The 19,273-nt window shown below is 41.7% G+C and overlaps 1 protein-coding gene across 3 annotated transcripts in view; it reads right to left on the bottom strand.

Annotated features, from left to right (window-relative positions):
- Positions 1 to 14,347, bottom strand: part of NFATC3 (nuclear factor of activated T cells 3) — a 63,862-nt gene extending 49,515 nt beyond the window's left edge. For 2 of the 3 annotated variants that reach the window (XM_071440422.1, XM_071440425.1), the window contains exon 1: positions 13,931 to 14,346. In XM_071440422.1, coding sequence (XP_071296523.1) covers positions 13,931 to 14,030 — 100 coding nt within the window. In that variant the 5' untranslated portion in view covers positions 14,031 to 14,346. Of the gene's footprint in view, positions 1 to 13,930 lie in introns of all 3 variants that reach the window. The other variant, XM_071440424.1, reaches the window with a different exon arrangement.
- Positions 14,348 to 19,273: the final 4,926 nt, after the last annotated feature.

Here is a 19,273-nt window from a genome sequence, read left to right as displayed (position 1 = left end):
AAAAAAAAAAACCAAAAAAGAAAAGGCTGAAGTTTCATGAGCAGGGAACAACTCTATAAGAAATCTATTAAAGGTGGCATACATTGCATTTAAGGAGTACTTAGTAATATTATAAACACTGCATGATTTTATATGTATTATGGTTATGTATGACAATGATCCGTATTATATATCATTAACTACTACTATATGTGTTAAGAGCAAAGAAAATCAGCATAAGTTGATTTCTAAATATGCACACACTGAAAGAATCAGAGTTCTCAGGAAGGACTATTGCACATATCACACACAATTAACACAAGCTCACTACCAAAACTCCATATCCATTTTCTTTCACTACGGTAACAAACATTTTTTAAAACTTTATTGAGGCTCTTTGTTTCTGCTGTTTTCCATCACAAAACATGAAATGCAGACAGTAATTGGTTCTAGGTTTTCCATATCTATTGGTGTACTGATGTGCAAGATCACAGATATCTGTTTCCTAACTCAGTATTAATAAAAGCATAGATCTAGGGAAGAAGAAGGCAATCCTATAAAGGCTATTATCTACCTTATCTTAGGAACAGGAGCAGCACATTGTTTGCACTAAACCTCTCACCATTGCAAAGGGCCTTCTTCCTCTTGCACCAATAATCAAGAAATCTTAAAATATTTAAGACAATTTCTCTACTTTCAGTGTCACAGGGATTTACAAAAAGCAGATGTAGATTCAGAATTTAATTTTCACAATGCTGAGGTGGAGAGATCAGACCAGCACAGCATTACCAACACCAGCTGGGAAGAAGAGGGGAAGAGATGGAGCAGACAGGGGACAGAACCTTTGTGACTCAGGCGTCTGTGGTCCCTGTCCTGAGTTTGGCTGTGCTGGCCGTTACCCCTCCCCAGCTGCACACACACAAAACAGGAAGCAAGAAACCTAATGAATACCCAATCCCAAAGCACACTTAACACTGTGAACACAACACGGTTTGAAGCCTAAATCACCCACATAATTTTCAGACTCAATTGATAAACATGTAGATTTATTTCAGTCTGTGCACACAAATCCTCCCCCTTACAGTTAATGTGTTTAAATAACCTGTTAGCTGCTCACAAAAAGGACAACACTAAGACCTTTACAAATCATGTCATTAATTCTACTAAATTATTTACCAGAAATTATTTTTGTCCTAATAAAGATTGCAGAGAATCCAATCTGAAAGAGCCCTCTAACCTATCTTAAGGAACTAGTAACATACAAACACAAATAGACAGCTGGGGGGGAGGGGGGAAAGAAAAAATGAAAAAAACTTCACCGATAACCCTTAAAAGAGAAAGCAGTGAGAATAGCACAAAACAAATCCACCACAGGGCTTCAAGAAGCAGAGGGTAAACAAACAAAGGGAAGTCTCACAATAGGCAAGTGTAAGGAAAAAAGAGTTATGGAGAAGCCCGAGGGAAAAAAATAGAGTTCTGGAAATCTGGTTACTTCATAGGAGAGCTATTACATCCAAACAATCCTGTCGGGGGAGGAAAGACAATAAAGAAGTTGGCCAAGTCATGAGGCCTTCACTGACCATAAAATATATGAAAGCACTCAAGACACAGAAACCAGGGCAGTCTATGAAGGTAGAGCACAAAAACTACCACAAGCACATGGGGTCAAGATGACAAAACAGACACAGCAAAATGCACAGACCAAGAGAAGTAGTGCCATTCACCTCAAATCCCTTCGTGCCACTGAAAAGGCAGGTGTGCTAAATGCTTTTGCTTTAGTAAGGACAACAGAATAAACTGCTAATAAAGATAACAGCAATACAGAGTAAAGAAAAGTGGACTCAATAAAAGGTTAAAAAATAATGAAGGATTATGGGCCAATAAGTTCAACTTCAGTTTTAGAAGTAGTATTAATAGTTTATTTGTTCCAGTAAGCATTTTAAAGGAGACAAAGAAACAAAACAAGTCACTGTTTCCTAAGAACAAACCACGTCAAACACATTTTCTTTTATAATCAAAGGAGATCTTCTGGACAAATGGCATAGAAAGAAACTCAGCTTTGTCTTCACTTAGTAAGACTTTTGCCACTGAGAAGCACAGAGAAGCCATGAGTCTTTAGAAATCTAGTGGAGTCTTCCTCCCCACCCTGCTGAGCTCAGGTTCACTACTGAGGGATCACAAAAATGAGCAGATGCTCTAGATTCACAGTGTATAAGCTAAATAAAGCTGCAGACTTTCACTGCAATCTTGCATCAGGCGTGTGTATCATCCACTGTCAATGAGAACCAGAAGGTTGCTCATTTTGAATGTACATTTGCTACTGTCTGGAAACAGCCTTGTGTACAGAAGCTCCTGTTCAGCATTAAAACAATGCTGGCTCATCCCTTACTAAGCTGCTAACTACACTTCAACATAAGCTGTCGAACTGGGGAATATAATTAAATAATGTCCAGAACAACTGCTTCTAAAGTACATTTTGCTTGCTACTTGCTGTATCAGAGTGCACATTCAGGAGTAGCAATGCTTGCCCACCAGTTGCTCACTCCCCAGTGTTGTACTGGCACATGCACATGTGCAGCTGTGCACTCAGCCAGATTTCTCCAGAGAAGGAAGGTCAATTACTATCAAATGTCTGAACACAAGCCCTGTGCCAGAATTACCCAAACTGTTTTATTATTCTAAGTTTACAAGGCCATAAACAAACATTTTCAGACAATAGAAGCTGCTATAAGGTACGAAGAAAGTGCAACTTGACCTAGGTCTTATAAAACTACTACTGTGAAAACAGGATCAGCAATCAAGTCCTTTAAATACCATGAGGAAAGACCTGAACATGGACACAGACATCATGTGTGTTCTCAGGCAAGTCTGCCTCACTCACAAGCTTTAAAAAGAATGACCAACTCTTCTGTTTTCCACTTCTGTCATGACAGTTACCATTATCTCTTTCTGAACACAATGGTTACAAAAATATTTGTAAAAAGGGACAAAAAGCATATGTGGCTGGTTTTTTATTTCATTGCTCCGCAAGTTTGCACAAGTTTATATATTTCTTGGGATGAAAGAGGAGTCTTAATCCTTAAGACTAAGACTAAGTACACAAAAGAAAAACTATTGATTATTGACTAATTTGTGTTCCCTTAAGGAACACAAAAAAGTCAATAATCAATAATTTTTCGTAAAATGTAAAAACGCAATTGATGAGAGTTCTTCTAGGTACACTATTGCACTAAAGCTCTATAATTGGATATTTAACTCCAGTTTTCCACTACAAGCTATCAGTTCTCCAGAAACACTTCCTACAAGCTTAAACATCAGCTTAAAAAATCCCACAACCTCAAACTTAAACATAGCAATGTATTAGTTTGTAAGGAGTACAACTGACTAGCAAGCCAAATATGGTACTGAAAAAGAATAAATTGTGAAAAAAAATTAAGGTAGCAGGGTGGAGTAGGGGGAAACATCCTTCTAGACCAAAGTTAGCAATACATGAAGCAGTACTGCAGGTTTAAGTTTTCAGAAAGGGATGATTTACAACTCTCATTTTATGAAGCAGTTTACTCTCTTTGATGGTTTTGTGCTCTGTTTCATGGTCATGTCAGATTACTCAAAAAAGGATAAAAATGAATTTTACTTTTGTCAATCATGTATGCCAGAAGCTGTCCTGTTGTGCCAGTCACAATTTCACTCATTTTCTTTTGTTAAGCAAAGTATACTGGAAATGTAGAAGAAAAAGAACCTTCTCAACAGTGGGAGCTCATCCAGGAGTCTTTTCCAATCCTAGTCTGGATAAGAATTCATTATCCTTTGTAGAAATACAGAAGAATAAAGAAGCTGCAGTAGTTTCAGCAGTTTAAACAAGAGAAGAATCCAGCATATCAAATGTTTACAACAGACACTGACTAAAATAAGAACATACTGGCTCTTGGGGTGTAACTACACTAAGGTTTTTTGAGCAACAACCACCCTCCCACACACCTTCACACACAAGGGGGAGGGGAACTGAGAAGAGATGTTCTTTTAACACAGATGATTTTGGCAATCATATTTACAGTGCACTAACACCTGTATACATACAACTGACAGAATGGCAAGCTTTAGGACATGGGAGGAAAGAAGCAACCAGGACAGGAACTGCAGGTGTTCACTATCAAATAAAAACATAACATGCAACTAAATAAACCCTTAGGCCACAGCCTGGTACGCATTTAAACTAGAACTGCTGTCTTAGTGTACATCCAGCTTCACACTGAAGTAATGAAATTAAATTTCAAATAGGGAAAGAACAGCTTTGAGATATACTGCTAAAAGGTTATGTACAAGGCAGGTAAAGAATTAAACTTGTAACTGTAAGATTCAACAAGAATTAGTCACTCTAAGTTCAGTTACAAAACAGAAAATAACAACCGGATGCGCTAAGCAGTGTTTATACCTGTGCCTTCTCCAGCTCTCCTGCTATCTCTGCTTGATATGAAGCATGTCTTTAAATGAGAACTTTAAAAAGCCTTTGGTTCAGTATTTAAGGATTATTCATTAATACTCAGGTTAAAAAAAATCTGCTTCTTGCTTCAGAAGCCTCCAACTTCTGTGGGCTCCTCTTTGGTTCCTATTTTTAATCTGTGGCTATATCATTCAAGAACACATTGTATTTCACTGCATAATAACCTTGTAGACAAAACAGAAGCTGCTGCCCTCCAGTTTGATGAAGTCTCATTTGTCATTCACTGTCAGATCAAAGGTAATCAGCATGACCCAGTAGTGGAGAGATATTAGTGTACAGCCTTTTGGAAACAGCACAGTGCATGGGCACAGCAGGTACTATCACACAGTATGAGCAGCCATCTGACACTGCTGTTCTGGAGATGAACTCCCTTATTCTATATGATCAGCTGTTAGAGTCTGCAAAAGGACTGCAGCCCTGCAACCCCAGAGCATTTCAGATGTGTAGATGTGAGACCTGAGAGAAGCCTGATCACTCCCAAACTGGTGTGCTGTGCCTGACCCACTGGAAATAGACTGAGCATAAAGGTAAGAGAGAAGATTAGGCAAATACCAAGTGAAGGGAACAAGGGAATTAATCGTGGGTAGTAATTGCCAGCAGGCCAGGTTTGCCTAGATTCTTGCTACTGTGGGCCAATTTACCATGCACAACTCTTCCTTTGTGGAGGCAAAACCAACAGGCTCCATGAAAAGGCTCTCCAGTCATTCAAACAGAATGAACTGAAATCCTCACCTAATTCACCTAACTCCTACATGGATGCCTTTACCACCAACTGACTTCTAACACGACCTTGCTCACAGCAACCTGCTGCTCTATACAGAGACACTGCCAGTTCACTGCTCCAGTCCTGAAGCAAGCACTGAGCAGAAACCAAGCTTGCAAAATCAGAAGGTGTTAAGTAGGGCTGTATCAAAGAAAACAGACAGAAGCATGCAAGAAAATTTGTATTTTAGTTTACAGGAGAGTACGGTGACACAGAGCAGGGTCTTTGTGCAAAGTGGTAGAAAAGGAGAGCACTCAGCCAAGGCAAGATGTCTGAATGGGGAGCAGTTACACAGTGGAGGGGAGACTGAAATGGGGGCATCCCCTTTCTGAATATCAAATAGAGCATGACACAGAGATTGAGAACTGGTATCAATAATATCTGAACAAACTCATTTGGGAACTCTTCACACCTCAGCCAAATTACACTGTACTACACTGTACTGCTGCAGCTGCCTGCATGACAGAGGGCAAACCATTCCACAGCAGGCACTCCTACCATGTAGTTAACTCAGTATTTCAAACCATCAATTTTTACAACTTCTCACCAATATTTTATAATGCAGTGGACTTCAGGTGCATTCAACTCAAAGGCTGTGTACATCAAAGAACTGTAATGAGCCAGAATGACAATCTGAAACTGCCTTGTTTTCCCATCTGCTCACATGAATGTAGAATCAGAAACACCTTGAATTCACTTTGCTAGATTGATACAGTAAAAGGCAGAAACACAGTTCAGCCAAATGAAAAAGAGGCGGCTAAAGCTGAGCACAAATACTATTTTTCTCAGCAAGGCTCAGAATGACACCCCAAAATAAAGAGGTGGTGATATTAGCATGCCTCATGACTGTGCCACATGTAACTGCATCTCTTCCCAGAGTCCTAAATGGCTTGTGTTTATTCCAGCAGGACTGGAGGTATCCCCACATACTGTACATCAGCCTAACTCCTGCCTCCAGCAAAAAAAGCTTGGCAATTTGAAGGACAGCAGCATTTGCTCTCAAAAGACTAAACACGACAAATTACACTGATGAAATACAGAGACTTAGGTCATTTAAAGAAGCTGTGTAAAATAAAAAATGTTGACAGATTTTCTTAGTAGTTCTTTGGATTAAATAATGTATTTCCTTATGGCCTTGTTGTTTGAATACAGTTATCCCAAATTACACTACTAAAGCTTTTTGTAACCAGTTACTGAATCTCCTCATCTCCTTTGTGTCCTTGACTTAGGGAACAACTTCTAGAAAGCATCTAAAGATACACATGAGCAGCTATACATCACTGCAGATATTATTACAGGCCATTATGCAGCCATCAAAGCAGTGAATCATTGTCACTAACAGTTAATAAATGCAACATGATTGGATTAACAGTTTGTCATTCTGTCACACTTTCATTTTGGCTATGAAGATACAGAGGGCTACTCTGTACAACAACTTTAGTTAAAAGGTGACAGCTTCTGCCCTGGCCCAACTACAGACAGTCACAATTTCATTCCCTCTCTAGCACAGAGCAAATACTGCCCCTCTGAAAGGATGTCTAACTCATCCTTCAATTTTTTCCAAAACCATTAAAAACATTAAAATATGGGATTAAAAAACCATTTCTCATAGCGTTTGTTCCCAAAAAAAAGCAATGTTAGCAGCCACTGAAACATGAAGACTTTCATTAACCCTCTCCATCAACCTGCTAAAAAAAAAAAAAAAACCAGAAAACACCAAAAATATTCAACTCCATTCAAGAATTTTTTCTATATTAAAAATATTTCTCACTTTTAGAAGTGATGACTAATCTTCAAAGTGCAGCCTGGGAGACCATTTTTAAGGATGCAATTCCTATTAATCTAAATATTAATATAAATAATATGATACCACATTTTTGGTACTAATAAATTAGGTAAGTACTAGCTCATGTTTTTACCTACAAACATCTTTCATGCAACCTCAAATGAAGTTTTTGTTTCTGCTTTACAAAAACCCGCCAAAATCATCACACAATACCAACTCAAACCACACACAGAATTCTATTTTCATGACTTTACTGCTGAAAGGTCATGGGTTTGTAGTCAGATCCCCAGAAAGTTCATTCTTCTCTCCTTCCACCAGACCTGCAGTGCTTCAGATTCAAATTCATCTTCCCTGAATGACTTTGAACAGTTCTATGATTTTTTAATGTTCTCTTTTGCCAGTATTTCACAACAGCACTCACAGATAGGTGTACTAAAGGTAGAAGAGAATGCTGCCTCCTTAATAAGCTTGCTCAGTTTTACTCAGCCTTACTGATCATTTCACTCATCTTGAATTCCACTGTCATTTGAACCCCCATGGCATGCCTGGACAAATGCAAGGACTTGGATGTTGTTTTACTGGCTGGGCTCTGTGCCAAGTCTGCTCCACGTACTTCCCTGGCCCACTAGGGCAGCTTGAGGCAACAGCTCCCGTATTTACGTTATTGCTGTGAACAGCCACACTGCTGCTTACTATTGACCCAGGCCCATCTACTCCAGTTTATTCTCTCTCACTCACAGCAACATTACAGAGCTGGCTACACTTCAGGTGGCATCTGACAAACTGCTTCCAGCTGGACAATACAGACCAAAGTAATGGGATCATCGTGTTTTAAGCAGAGGACTACTTTGAGAAACAGCAAGAAATTTTTTATTTTCAGAAATATGCAAGACAAAAGCATTAGACCAAATGCTGACCTGGACCTGACCATCTCCCACATCCCAAATCTCAGGATTTGTTTTCATTTACACCCTACCCAAAATTCAGTTGGGAAGAAAGGGGACAGAGAGTGATGTGCAACTATGAATTCACAAACAAAATAAGTGACATTTTGTCAAACTGGGGACCTTTATAACATCCCTGCAATACATAGTGACTCACTAGCTAGTGACTCTAGTCTGACATAGTAATGCACTATGTAGTGATCAAAGAACCATACTCCCAAAACAGAAAAGTTATTAAATTAGATTAGCTGCAACTACAACTGCTTTGCAACACCTCAGAAAAGATTTTGGTGTTTTCCCTGAATAGTCTCATCCTGGTCAAGCTTCATTCAAATAGGCAAGATTTAATTTATCCAGAATACTGTGAAAAATCACAACATACTCAAACATGTCAGCTTGCCAGGATTACCATCTTAATCTCTTACTCTTAATTGCCAGGCAATTCTTGACTCCACTGATACCACTTTAGTGCACATTCTCCTTTGGTCCTTCCTCAGTGTTTCTCTAAGCTATCTTGAAGTCACAAGACCCTCTGGTTTTGGTCAGATGCAGCTGTTTGGTTTTCCCTCCTCCCCCCTATCAGCAGATTATATAACCACAGCCTATATGACTGATTTGCATTGTGTCCCTGTGTGTCAATCTTTTAAATGCAGATACCAGCATCCCCCAGCTCGTAAAACAAAATGATAGTAGCTCAATTTCCTGCAAGTGGTGGTTTATCACTATATATTTAATACTCAGTTATCAGATAAATATTTCTGTTAGAAAGTGTCATTTATATCTAAAAGAGAAAAAAATAAATGGATTCAAGTAACTTATCCATTCATTCCTTTGTTGGAGTAGCACCAGCTGATCCTATTCTTAACCACAGAGCACTCTTTTAACATTTGTATAGCAAATGTTAACAGACCAGCACAGACAGCTGTATTTAGATGGATGGCTCAAATTATATATATTAACCACAGTTACCATCTTGTGCAAAGACTTTCTCTCCTACCAATTCATATAGACATCCAAAGCTAAATAGAATCAAAATAATTTTAAAAATAATAAAACTTCAAGTGAAACAAACAGGTGTGCAAGGTAGCCTGGTAAACAGACTTCAAAAGATGTCTCACAAGCTCCTCTTACTCAGCTAGGGAAAGCCAACTTTGCAACAGTTCTGGACCAGCTCTTTTGAGCACAAAATCAAATTTCACCAAGAGCAATCCTCAGTCAACTCACTGTAAGTTCACAGCTACTGCCAGCATCCAGCCCTTCATTTCCCACTCAATCTAATTATAAGACTACTCTCTCTTTTCCACCACAACTTGATTTTCTTAAGATTATTTACTTTAATCACAACCTCAGGGAAAAGAACAAAAAGTTCAACGATGCTGCAAACTCTCATCAACAGCTTTGACTGTTTTCTACTCTCTACCAACAATCCCTGACAGCAATACCAGTCATGAATGCACATTTAGGAAGGGAAAAAGGATACTTTATATATTAATGATGAAGGCAAAGCTATAAAGACTAGTATTGTGGTTGTGTTTGTCATAAGTCAATGGTTTGAAGACTTGTACGGCACACATAAATGAAATAACACATACATAGTGCCAGTTTTCACTACAAGAGAGCTCTGCCTAGCTGAGGGAAAATCCAGCACCCATCATCACTTCAGAGCACTTGGTATGTGGGCAGGAGACAACTGCTGAGCAGCCCAAGCAGCTCATGGATGGTCACAGAGAAAGGTCTGACACAAAAACCTTCAGAAAAGATCAGGTATTACTTTGACAGTCACTTCAGCAAAATGTGCATTTCAGTCGTGTTATCCAGTAACAAACCAATAACCCAACAGCTCTAAGTGAAAGGAAAAACATCTCAGAGGAGAACAGGAGTAGAAGTTTGTAAATCAATGAAAGAGACAAATCCCAACTCAGCATCCTTATGCAGAATGAGGCTGCAGCTCACAGAGGTTTCTGAACAGTTGCTAAATTCATCACAGACCTGGGATGTTTTCATACTCTTCAGAAGAAAAGAAGAGATATCATAAGATTCATTTGTAACAAGATCACCAAATAGTATTACTTAACCAAATGTTAAGTCACAGGAAATATGAAGAACCCGTTTTCATCTTGTTTCACGGTTTCCAATAAAATAAAATAAATACTATGAACCTGAAGTCCAAGGAGGGTAGTTTGATCAGTTCTTTTAAAGCATTCATATTGTGGGAAAGCAAATAAACAAAATCAACCAGGGAAGATTATTTACATGGAAATATTAACTTCTTCTCTACTTCATAATCCAAGAACAAAAGGTAGAAGTTAAGGTGAAACTCATATTACTGTTTCACGGGGTAACGAAACATTGGCCCCTCTTTAGCTCTTATAATACTTCATCAGAAATAACAGGAGCATTTTAGGCAGGAGGCTGAACAGCAGCATCAGTAACTCATCTGTAACTCTTCATCTTCTGCATACTGAACAGTTTGCAGCCTCTAATTTTAAGTTAGTTCTGATTTCACATACCAGGAAGAAATAGTTTTGCAAGACACAGAACCCTTTAAGATCCCGAACTCTCAGCTTAGTAGTATATACTCCAAGTACAGCTTTTACCTTGAAAAGTTCATTCTTTTAAAGAGAAGATGAACCCTTAAAATAAAACTTCAGAAAATATTACAGCAACTCACATTTGCTTTCATTTTGAGAAGTTTGGCATTTAAAAAGTATAACGTGTTCTCAGCAGTGTGAAAAACTCAATGCAGTTTAATTGCCTAATAAATTCTAGACAAATTCCCCAAAATTACACTGAATAGAATTGCAAAACTGCTGGTGGTGAAGGGAATCGGGGCATCATTACAAAAGCATTCCAGCTAATTCAATTACTCAAGTGTCACATATTACATCCCAAAGGTCCCTTCATCAAAAAGACCAAACCAGGTGGCACATCAAACACTGTCACTGCCAGCTGCAAGCCAGTGACATCTCTGTTAGCAGACTGTGGAGGACCTGAACGATCTGTAAAGCACGGGCTGCCTCAGACATTTCAAATGCAGCTGGTACAAGGTGGCACGATGCAATCGGATGCTACTGCAGCTACCCAAACTTTTGCAACAAAGAGCAAAGCAAAGATATTTGGTTCACTTCAGAGTGATCTATAGCATTAACTTTGGGAAATGGAGGCTTGAATTTCTTGGTCACAAAAAGATGAAGAACGAACTGTAGCTAGAACTGTACCAAATGCTTTTAGTGCTTAACAATACAAAATCAAAGAGACAATTTCTTTGTTCTTTGGGATAAGAACACCGAACAAACAGAGAAACAGAAAGCAAGTTTGCAGGAACTCTTGCTCAGTACCTAACATCCACTTGAAGGCAGCTGAAGAGCTTTTGAGAATTTTTAATTTAGGAAATTTCTACCTCAACTCAAAACCTACTGGGAATGGGCTATCCCTTTTAATTTCAATCCAAGTATTCTGCAAAGACTGCAGTATTACACTGGGGATTGCAAGCATCTTCACACATCTTCCTTCATGCATTCTCCTCTGCAGCAGGAACTACAACTTTCAGATGAAGCAAAGAAGCACTAATGCAGAACAGAGGTCTCAAGTCCTGCCACTTCCCACAAACCTACAAATGTCAGTCCTGCTATCCTGAAACCCACTGAAAATGTTCTGTGGAATAACTAAAGATCCCAGCTGATTTAATTTCTCTTACTCTTCTTTTAATATCATAAAAGGGGTAATCTCCTGCCTGGCATTAGCACTTTCTTAGTAGTTCAGATATCAAAAGTATTTCAAGGAAATGAAAGAATAGCTCACTTTTCCTTGCTCTTGATTACAAATACAGTTAAATATAAATATGAAACTGTATATACTCGCATGTGTACATATATAAAAGATACATATATAAAATCCTCACAATACTAGAGTAGTCTCAGTATAAAAGACACAATTAACATAGATTTCCATGTTATTTGCACAAGAACTTTGTACCAGACACTTCCTTCATCAGAATGCCAGTCTCAAACTTTTAGAGACAAAGCATGAAGGATCAGAATGTGTTTTTAGGTGTTCTCCATGATGATGGAAAACTGAGTAATTTTAGTAATATTTCTTTCAAATTAAGCAACTTTCCCTGTGACCTACATGTTTTATTATTAGCATACACCCTTATGCTTACTTTGCAGCACATCAGACACCACCATTGAAGGAAGTGATATGGGATTATGAAATAGATGCTTTAGGGAGCTCTAAGAACTTGGTTTTTTTTGTTCATCTAATGTATTTGGAGGAGGGGTAAGGGAAAAAATAGATTTCCAATATGGGACCTCTCATATGAATTCTAGTTCTTCATGTGTAAAATCCATGGGCAGAATAAACAGATGAGCTCTGGCAATACTTTTAACAGAGGACATGAAGGCAGAGTCCTACTCTAACCCTTTCCCCCGAAGGCCACATCTGTGCACAGCAGGCAAGATCATCTCCAGAATTCTACAAAACAGTAAAATTACTTGAGGTTCAGATGCAGAATTTCTTACTGAGTGCTACAGCAAACAAACTAGTTCATGGTTCAAATATCACATTTTTAAATTTGACATAAGAATAGTTTTGACTTATCAAGCATGGAAAATTCTCTGTATTCAGAGTAACATCTGAACAGCTTATTAAGGACTGCTACCCAAATACAAATATAACAGTGAGTTGATACCACACTAGTATTTCCAGCTTTCTGAGAAACTTGTTCTCTCATTCTCATCTATCATCAACAAAGGAACATAGTTTAGACAACCGGTTTTATGTCAAAATAATAGAAATGGGGGTGTCAAAATTATTTTTGTTATCATTTATTCACATGTTTTCCATTGTTTTCATACGGTACTGTAGTGCACTTATCTATGCAGAATTCAGGCCCCCTTCACAACACACACCATCTGCTATTGTACTGAGATGGAAAATAGACAAAGCCTTCCCTGATCTGAACGAATTTGCAAATTAAATCTGAGCATCAAGAAAATTAGGGATTTTCTAAGGAGTTAATCCTGAGTGCTTTCACACAGACTGTATCAAACAAATTTTTTTCAAATTAACTTAGGCAGACAACCGAGTCAAACAACATGGCTGCATCATTTAGCCTGGATACAGCCGTGTTTCAAGCTATCTTATCATCTAACACTTGCACATAAGACAACCCATTACCAATCAAAACTTATTTCAAGTACGTTAGAAAATAAAGCACGCAGCCATCAAACTCTGGTACAGCTAAACAAGGCACAGCTGGTCCTTATTGATTCTTCACGCCACAGTTCACAGGGAATACTTTGTTTTCTGCAGTTTCAAGAAATACGAGCATTTTAAAGCGGGATTTTCAGGCTCCAGTACTACAAAACAAAGTAAAATGGAAGCACTCCGATATGTATGCGTGCATTTGCACACACGGACCCAAAGAGCCATCACATCTCAACACGCGGTGCTCGCCCGTGCACACGTACACAAAGTCTGCAGAACACACTGGGATGTTCTATATACGGGGAACACTTCGGCTGAAACTTTTCATCGCAAGTGCCCGAGCGCTGCCCTGCTCCGGCCCCGTTAACACTTTGCTGTTCCCTGCCCGGTCCCTCCCCGGGCTCGGGGGGCGTGGGGCCACCAGATCCAACCCGGGGCCTTTTCCCCGCCGGCGCCACCGCGCCCGGGGCGGCTCCTCCCGCACGATGCGAGCTCTTGGGTTTCTTTTCCCAAAGAAAGTTGTTACGGCGGGGAGAGGCCCGGCCGGTCGCTCCTGAGCCCCCGCGTCCCGCGGGAGGAACGGGAGCGGCGCCGGGAAGCGGCCGCGGCCTGAGGGACGGACGGACGGCGCCGCTCCCCCCGGGCTGCCGCCTCCCGCAGCGGCGGGGCCGGCGCAGTCCCCGCTGCCCTCCCCGCCTCGTTCGGAGGAAAACAAGAACCCGACCGACCCCCCCGGCCCCGGGGCGCACCTGCGGGCCCCAGCGGCGGCCCGGGGCCGGGCTGCCCGTCCTCGCCGAAGATCAGCCTGAAGTCGAACTCGTCGGTGGCGCCGCAGTTTGCCGTAGTCATGGGTTTGGCCGGCGAGGCGCAGCGAGACCCCGTCGCCCCTCAGGGCCGCGCCGGGTCCTGCCGGGCTGCGCTCGCCCCTCAGGAGCGCCGCATAACACCGGGCGGCGGAGGGGCCGGAGGCGGGGCGGCGGCGCGAGCGGCGGCTGCGGCCCCAGCGCGAGCTCCGGTGCCCGGACGCTTCTGTCACTCGGGGGGGGCGGGCGCCTACTCCGGGCTGCGGCTGGACCCGCCCCCGCGCCGCGCCCCGGGCAGCGCCCCCCGCCCCGGCCCGCCCCGCCGGGCCCTCCCCCTTCTGTCCGTGCGTCCTCCGTCCGTCCCTCCCGCGGTGACGTCACGGCACCGACAGCACCCCGTGACCGCCGCCCGTGCCACCGAGGGACCGAGAGAGAGGGAGAGACCGCCTCGCCCTCCCGGCGCCGCGGGGCCTGCCGGGAGTTGTAGTCGGCGCTCGGCGCCCAATCGGGCGCGGCCAGCGGCGCGCGGAGGGCGGGGCCGCGCGCGGGGCGCGGTGCCACGTGTCGGTCCCGCCGCCACCGGCAGCGCCTGCCCCGCTCCGAGCCCGCTCCGCTCCCAGTCCTGCTCCGGACCCGGACCCGCTCCGTGACACTTCCTCACAGCGCGGTCCGAGCAAAGGAGCCGAATTCACTTGCGGCGTGCGGAGCGTTACTTTCTAAAACACCGCATGTAAATAGGCGGTGCTCTTGGCACCAGCTAATGACTGGAACAATTAGGTAGGATGGCGTAAGCTGAGGAATGTCGCTTGGGTAACAAATGCTGCCTCCAGCACTCAAAGCTGTTAGCTGCTTGCCTTCCGGCTCAGTGGCAACAGTGGCAGTCAGGCAAACATAGAACCACAGAATATTGAGCTGGAAGGGAGCCACAAGGATACCCCAACTCCAGGGCCAGCACAGGACACCCCAAGAACCCCACCGTGTGTCTGAGCACCGTGTCCGAACACTCCCTGAACTCTGGGAGGTTTGGGGCTGTGACCGCTTCCTACGGGAGCCCGTTCCAGTGCCCAGCCGTTCAGTGCCCAGCCCGTTCCATGCCCAACCCGTTCAGTGCCCAGCCCGTTCCGTGCCCAGCCCGTTCAGTGCCCGGCCACCCTGGCTTGCACTGTGGCACTTCTCGTGTACTTCACTTTCTGGTCACCACAGCTGCTGCACCAAGGCTGTAGAACTGTGCAGAATTCTCCTCCGAAACCAATTCCAAAAAGAATTTTAAAGCATGGAATAGTGTCTTCTCAGTCTTGCATTTTGCAAGATCTGCATCTAAAAGTTTTTAACTATATGGAAACGAATTAAAATATTCCTTAGCAATGTGTGTCATCAATTAAGGGAGCCCAGCAGTCAGCAGGGAGATCACAGAAGCTTCAGGATGTTCTGCCTGCATGATAACATACCAGAATCTATAGTTTTGCCTTGCACTAAGATGAAAAGTCAAAAAGAAGGGCAAAATAAAACAGAATTTGTTCTTGCAGCATAAGCATCTGTTCCCTGCAGGAGATGGCAGTACAGAAACTGTAACTGTCCTAATGTGTCTGGAATTTGCACTCTAGGAAATCATAGAGCAGCTTGAGGGAGCTTAATGCTTGAGTCCTGTGTCCAGTTCTGGGCCCCTCACTTCAAGAAAGACATTGGGGTGCTGGAGCATGTCCAGAGAATGGCAGAGAACTGGTGAGGGTCTGGAGCACAGGTCCTGTGAGGAGAGGCTGAGGGAGCTGGGGTTTGGCCTGGAGAGGAGGAGGCTCAGGGGTGACTTCATCCCTTTTTTGTAACTCCCAGGAAGGAGGATGTAGCCAGGTGGGGGTCGGCCTCTTCTCGCAGGCAATCAGCAACAGGATAAGAGGACATGGTCTCCAGCTATGCCAGGAGAGGTTCAGGTTGGACATCAGGAAGAATTTCTCCATGGAAAGGGTTGTCAGGCATGGGAAGGGGCTGCCCAGGGAGATGGTGGAGTCACCATTCCTGGAAATGTTCAAGGAATGACTGGACTTAATGAAACAGTCATTGTGTGCTGTGGAATTAGTAAAATATTAATCCTTAATACATATGATATGGGAAGATTTTAGGTTTGAGCTGAAACTTTGGCATTGATGGGATTTAAACTACTACTCACAAATAGTCAAGTTTGCTTATAGCCAGTTATGTAATATTCACAGTTTAATTTGTTATGGGATGTGAAACTCACATTAACCAGAAATATCATCGCTATCTCTAAGGCTTCATTACTCAGTCGAAAAAATCATCTGAACTAGTTAGTTGTGACTCTATGGCCATCTCCAGGTTAATAATGTTTGGTTCTAAAATAATTCAAATTGTTTCTATGAACAGGGTCTTTCCATATTTGTTGCAGTTTAGACAGATCCCAACAGGCATGTCATAATCCCAGGCATGCATTTGTACCTGGATGTTCTCATTAGAGCCTGTGAATGAAAGTGAGACAAGAAGGCTCACATGAAGAGGAATTAGCTACAGTGAATAATCCTCAGTCCAGAGGCTCTTAACAGAGTGCAGTGAATTCTCTGTGAATTCTCTCTCTCTGTGCACTTCTGAGGAAAGTCAGTAATCTGTGCTGAAGAAAGCAAGCCTAAATGAAAAGCTACTTTGTGACATTGCAATTCTAGAGGAAACAGAACACATAATATTAAAAAAATACTTTGCAGAACTTCAGACAGCAGGAGTTTGCCCAAGTTTGCCCAAAATGGGAAGTTGCTTCTAGTGCAAAAGCAGCCATATGTTTTTTACTTATCTTGTAAAGCACTGTCCTTGCCATTATCACTTCCCACACACCACCAGCTATTTCTTTACTGAAAATACATGAGCAGCTACAGCTGCCATTCTTACAACACTTAAACCAAAGATTCATGCTCTCCTTAGGGTAGACAATTCCCTTTTCTGAAGGAAGCCTGAACCTTTATAAGGAGCTCACAGCCAGTTGGCCTGTAGCCTCTTTTTATCTCTAAATCCAAGGTCACGTAGCAAGACAAGCTGGAAAAGTATGTGTAATTGGATTAACTGAGGTTAAGAAAAACCCTCATACATTCTTGAATGAAAACAGATCTACGATGAACCAGTCAGTAAAATACACTATACATAAAATGACTTTTAACAGCTAATTTTTGTCTAAAAACTTTGGGGTAATCTTTTTCTTTTCAAAACAGCTGAATTAGACTTTGTCTTATTGTTAAATAATTGTTGTGTCAGATTACAGCAAATGGAGCAACCATAGCAGTTTCCTGTTCTGTTATACCAGTAGATTGTTCATTATGCACGTCCCCGGTGAAAAATACAATCAAACTTATTCTCTTCATAAGGGTGGATTTGAACACAAGTATTTGATCCATGTTCTTTGATGAGGTGCTCAGACTATATTTCTAATGAATATGCTAAATTAAAGATTTTAATATTTATGACTTGTTAATTTCCCTTAACTGTAAAATAAATCTTGTCTCCCCTTTTTCTTGTCTCCACTATTTATTCTGAAAGCTATGGTAAGCAGGACATTAGGTATTGCTTTTAGTCCTACCTACTGCTCTCAATTGAAAAAGAAAATGGACTGTACGTCCTAAAATAAGCAGAATAATTGGTTATGACATGACCACCTTGCTAACAAGGTAAGAATTTAGAGAACATGTAAAAGGTAAAGTGGTATTGTAACTTATTTACAGTAAACTTTATAAAGCTTTTTACTTCAAAAGCAGATGTATGTCTTTGAGTTCTGTTCTTCAATTGCCAACATCATCCTTTCTTTTTATCTTGTCTTCACCATAGCTTTCATTTTGCTGACTCTGTTGTACTGCACCAGAAAGCACATCCTTTCTGCATCTGAAACTGTAAAGAGAAATGCACCTTCAAACCTCTTCTACACAGCTAAAGAGCAATTGGGGTGTGACTGGGAGGGAGTTGATAAAACAACTGACGTGAGTGAGCTCACATCAATTTCCAGGGAATTATGTCAACCTCTGTGCTTGAGGTCCAGGGCATGGATGGCTGATTTGGCATTTGTTGGCTACTGAGAAACGAAACGGTGGCAGTAACAAGGGCAACTTTATTTCACTTGTGGTTTTGTGAGGAGAAGTTTCCTTTATTTATTCATTTATTTAATATGCATAGGTGGTTTCTGTCCTTGTTGCTTCTAGGCTGTGTTATTGCATCCAGATGGGGATACACCTTGATCTGGTGAGGAGCTGGAGTTATTGCATGTGACTGGAGAAGGAAGGAACGTGCTTCCTGTGGTATTTGAATCCTTTCCAGACTGTGGCTATTTTTTAGGCGTGTTGTGACTTTCGGCTCCAAAAACCTGAGGGCTACATTGTGCTGTGTTTTATTTTCCACACATCATCCGATGCTGGATAGCTAGGAATTCTGGATCTGCAGCCACATCCGAGATCTGTATTTGTGTTGGAGTAATAGGGATTCCTCCCCCCTTCCTATGGGCAGCAAATCAAAGCCAGCTGTGCAATTGTAGCCAGAATAGGCTTTGCAAGACGCATGGTCAGGCATTCGTTCTGCATGATTCAACCAACCAAACAGCCTCGAATTAGGAATATAACACAGAAGATTTCATTTCTTGTGCTTGATCTCATTCCCATTTGTGGTTGAATCTGGACCTGTTTAAAAGCCCCACACACCAGCGTGGCATAGAAAGGGCAGATGAGAAAGCACAGAGAGAGACTCCTGGATTGAGCAGATAGTGTTCCTTGGCTGCAGCAATGGTTATGCCTTTTACAGCTGCTATTGAAGAAAGCATGAGTACAACAAAGGACATTTTTTGCTCAATATGTACACTTACTACCCTTAAATTCATTTGCAAATGGCATACAAACAAAATTATCATAGCCTTCATGTCTCTTCCAGCTAACAAGGCACATCCATTGTTTAAGCAAGCAGAATGGTGTTCTGCAGGAGTAAGATAGCATTTCAGTATAGAGCTTATGCTGAAGAAGATTAAATTCAGCAGTCATATAGGAAAGAGGCTCGCATTCTGCACACAGGGTCATAGGTTATTTATATTTAATATGTGACATCTGGCATTTTAAATAATTTCCTTGGCTAATTACCAGTGCCTGGGTGAAATATGAAACTTCTGCCGTTGGGGAATTAAAAGCAAAACAAAAACAAAAGTAGATTGCATAGCATTGGAAAGTTTTCTAGCAAAATTAGGAGTTGTGCTAATTCAGGCATTAGAATACACAGTAGCAAAAAATAGAGTTCAAGACAGTAATTTGACTGAACTTTGAT

This window comes from Agelaius tricolor, unplaced genomic scaffold, assembly GCF_023055355.1.
Source record: "Agelaius tricolor isolate 1412-34295 unplaced genomic scaffold, bAgeTri1.0.p SCAF_15, whole genome shotgun sequence".
NCBI classification, from domain to species: domain Eukaryota; kingdom Metazoa; phylum Chordata; class Aves; order Passeriformes; family Icteridae; genus Agelaius; species Agelaius tricolor.
Note: the sequence above shows the minus strand (reverse complement) of the source record. Positions and strands in the feature narration are given on the sequence as shown.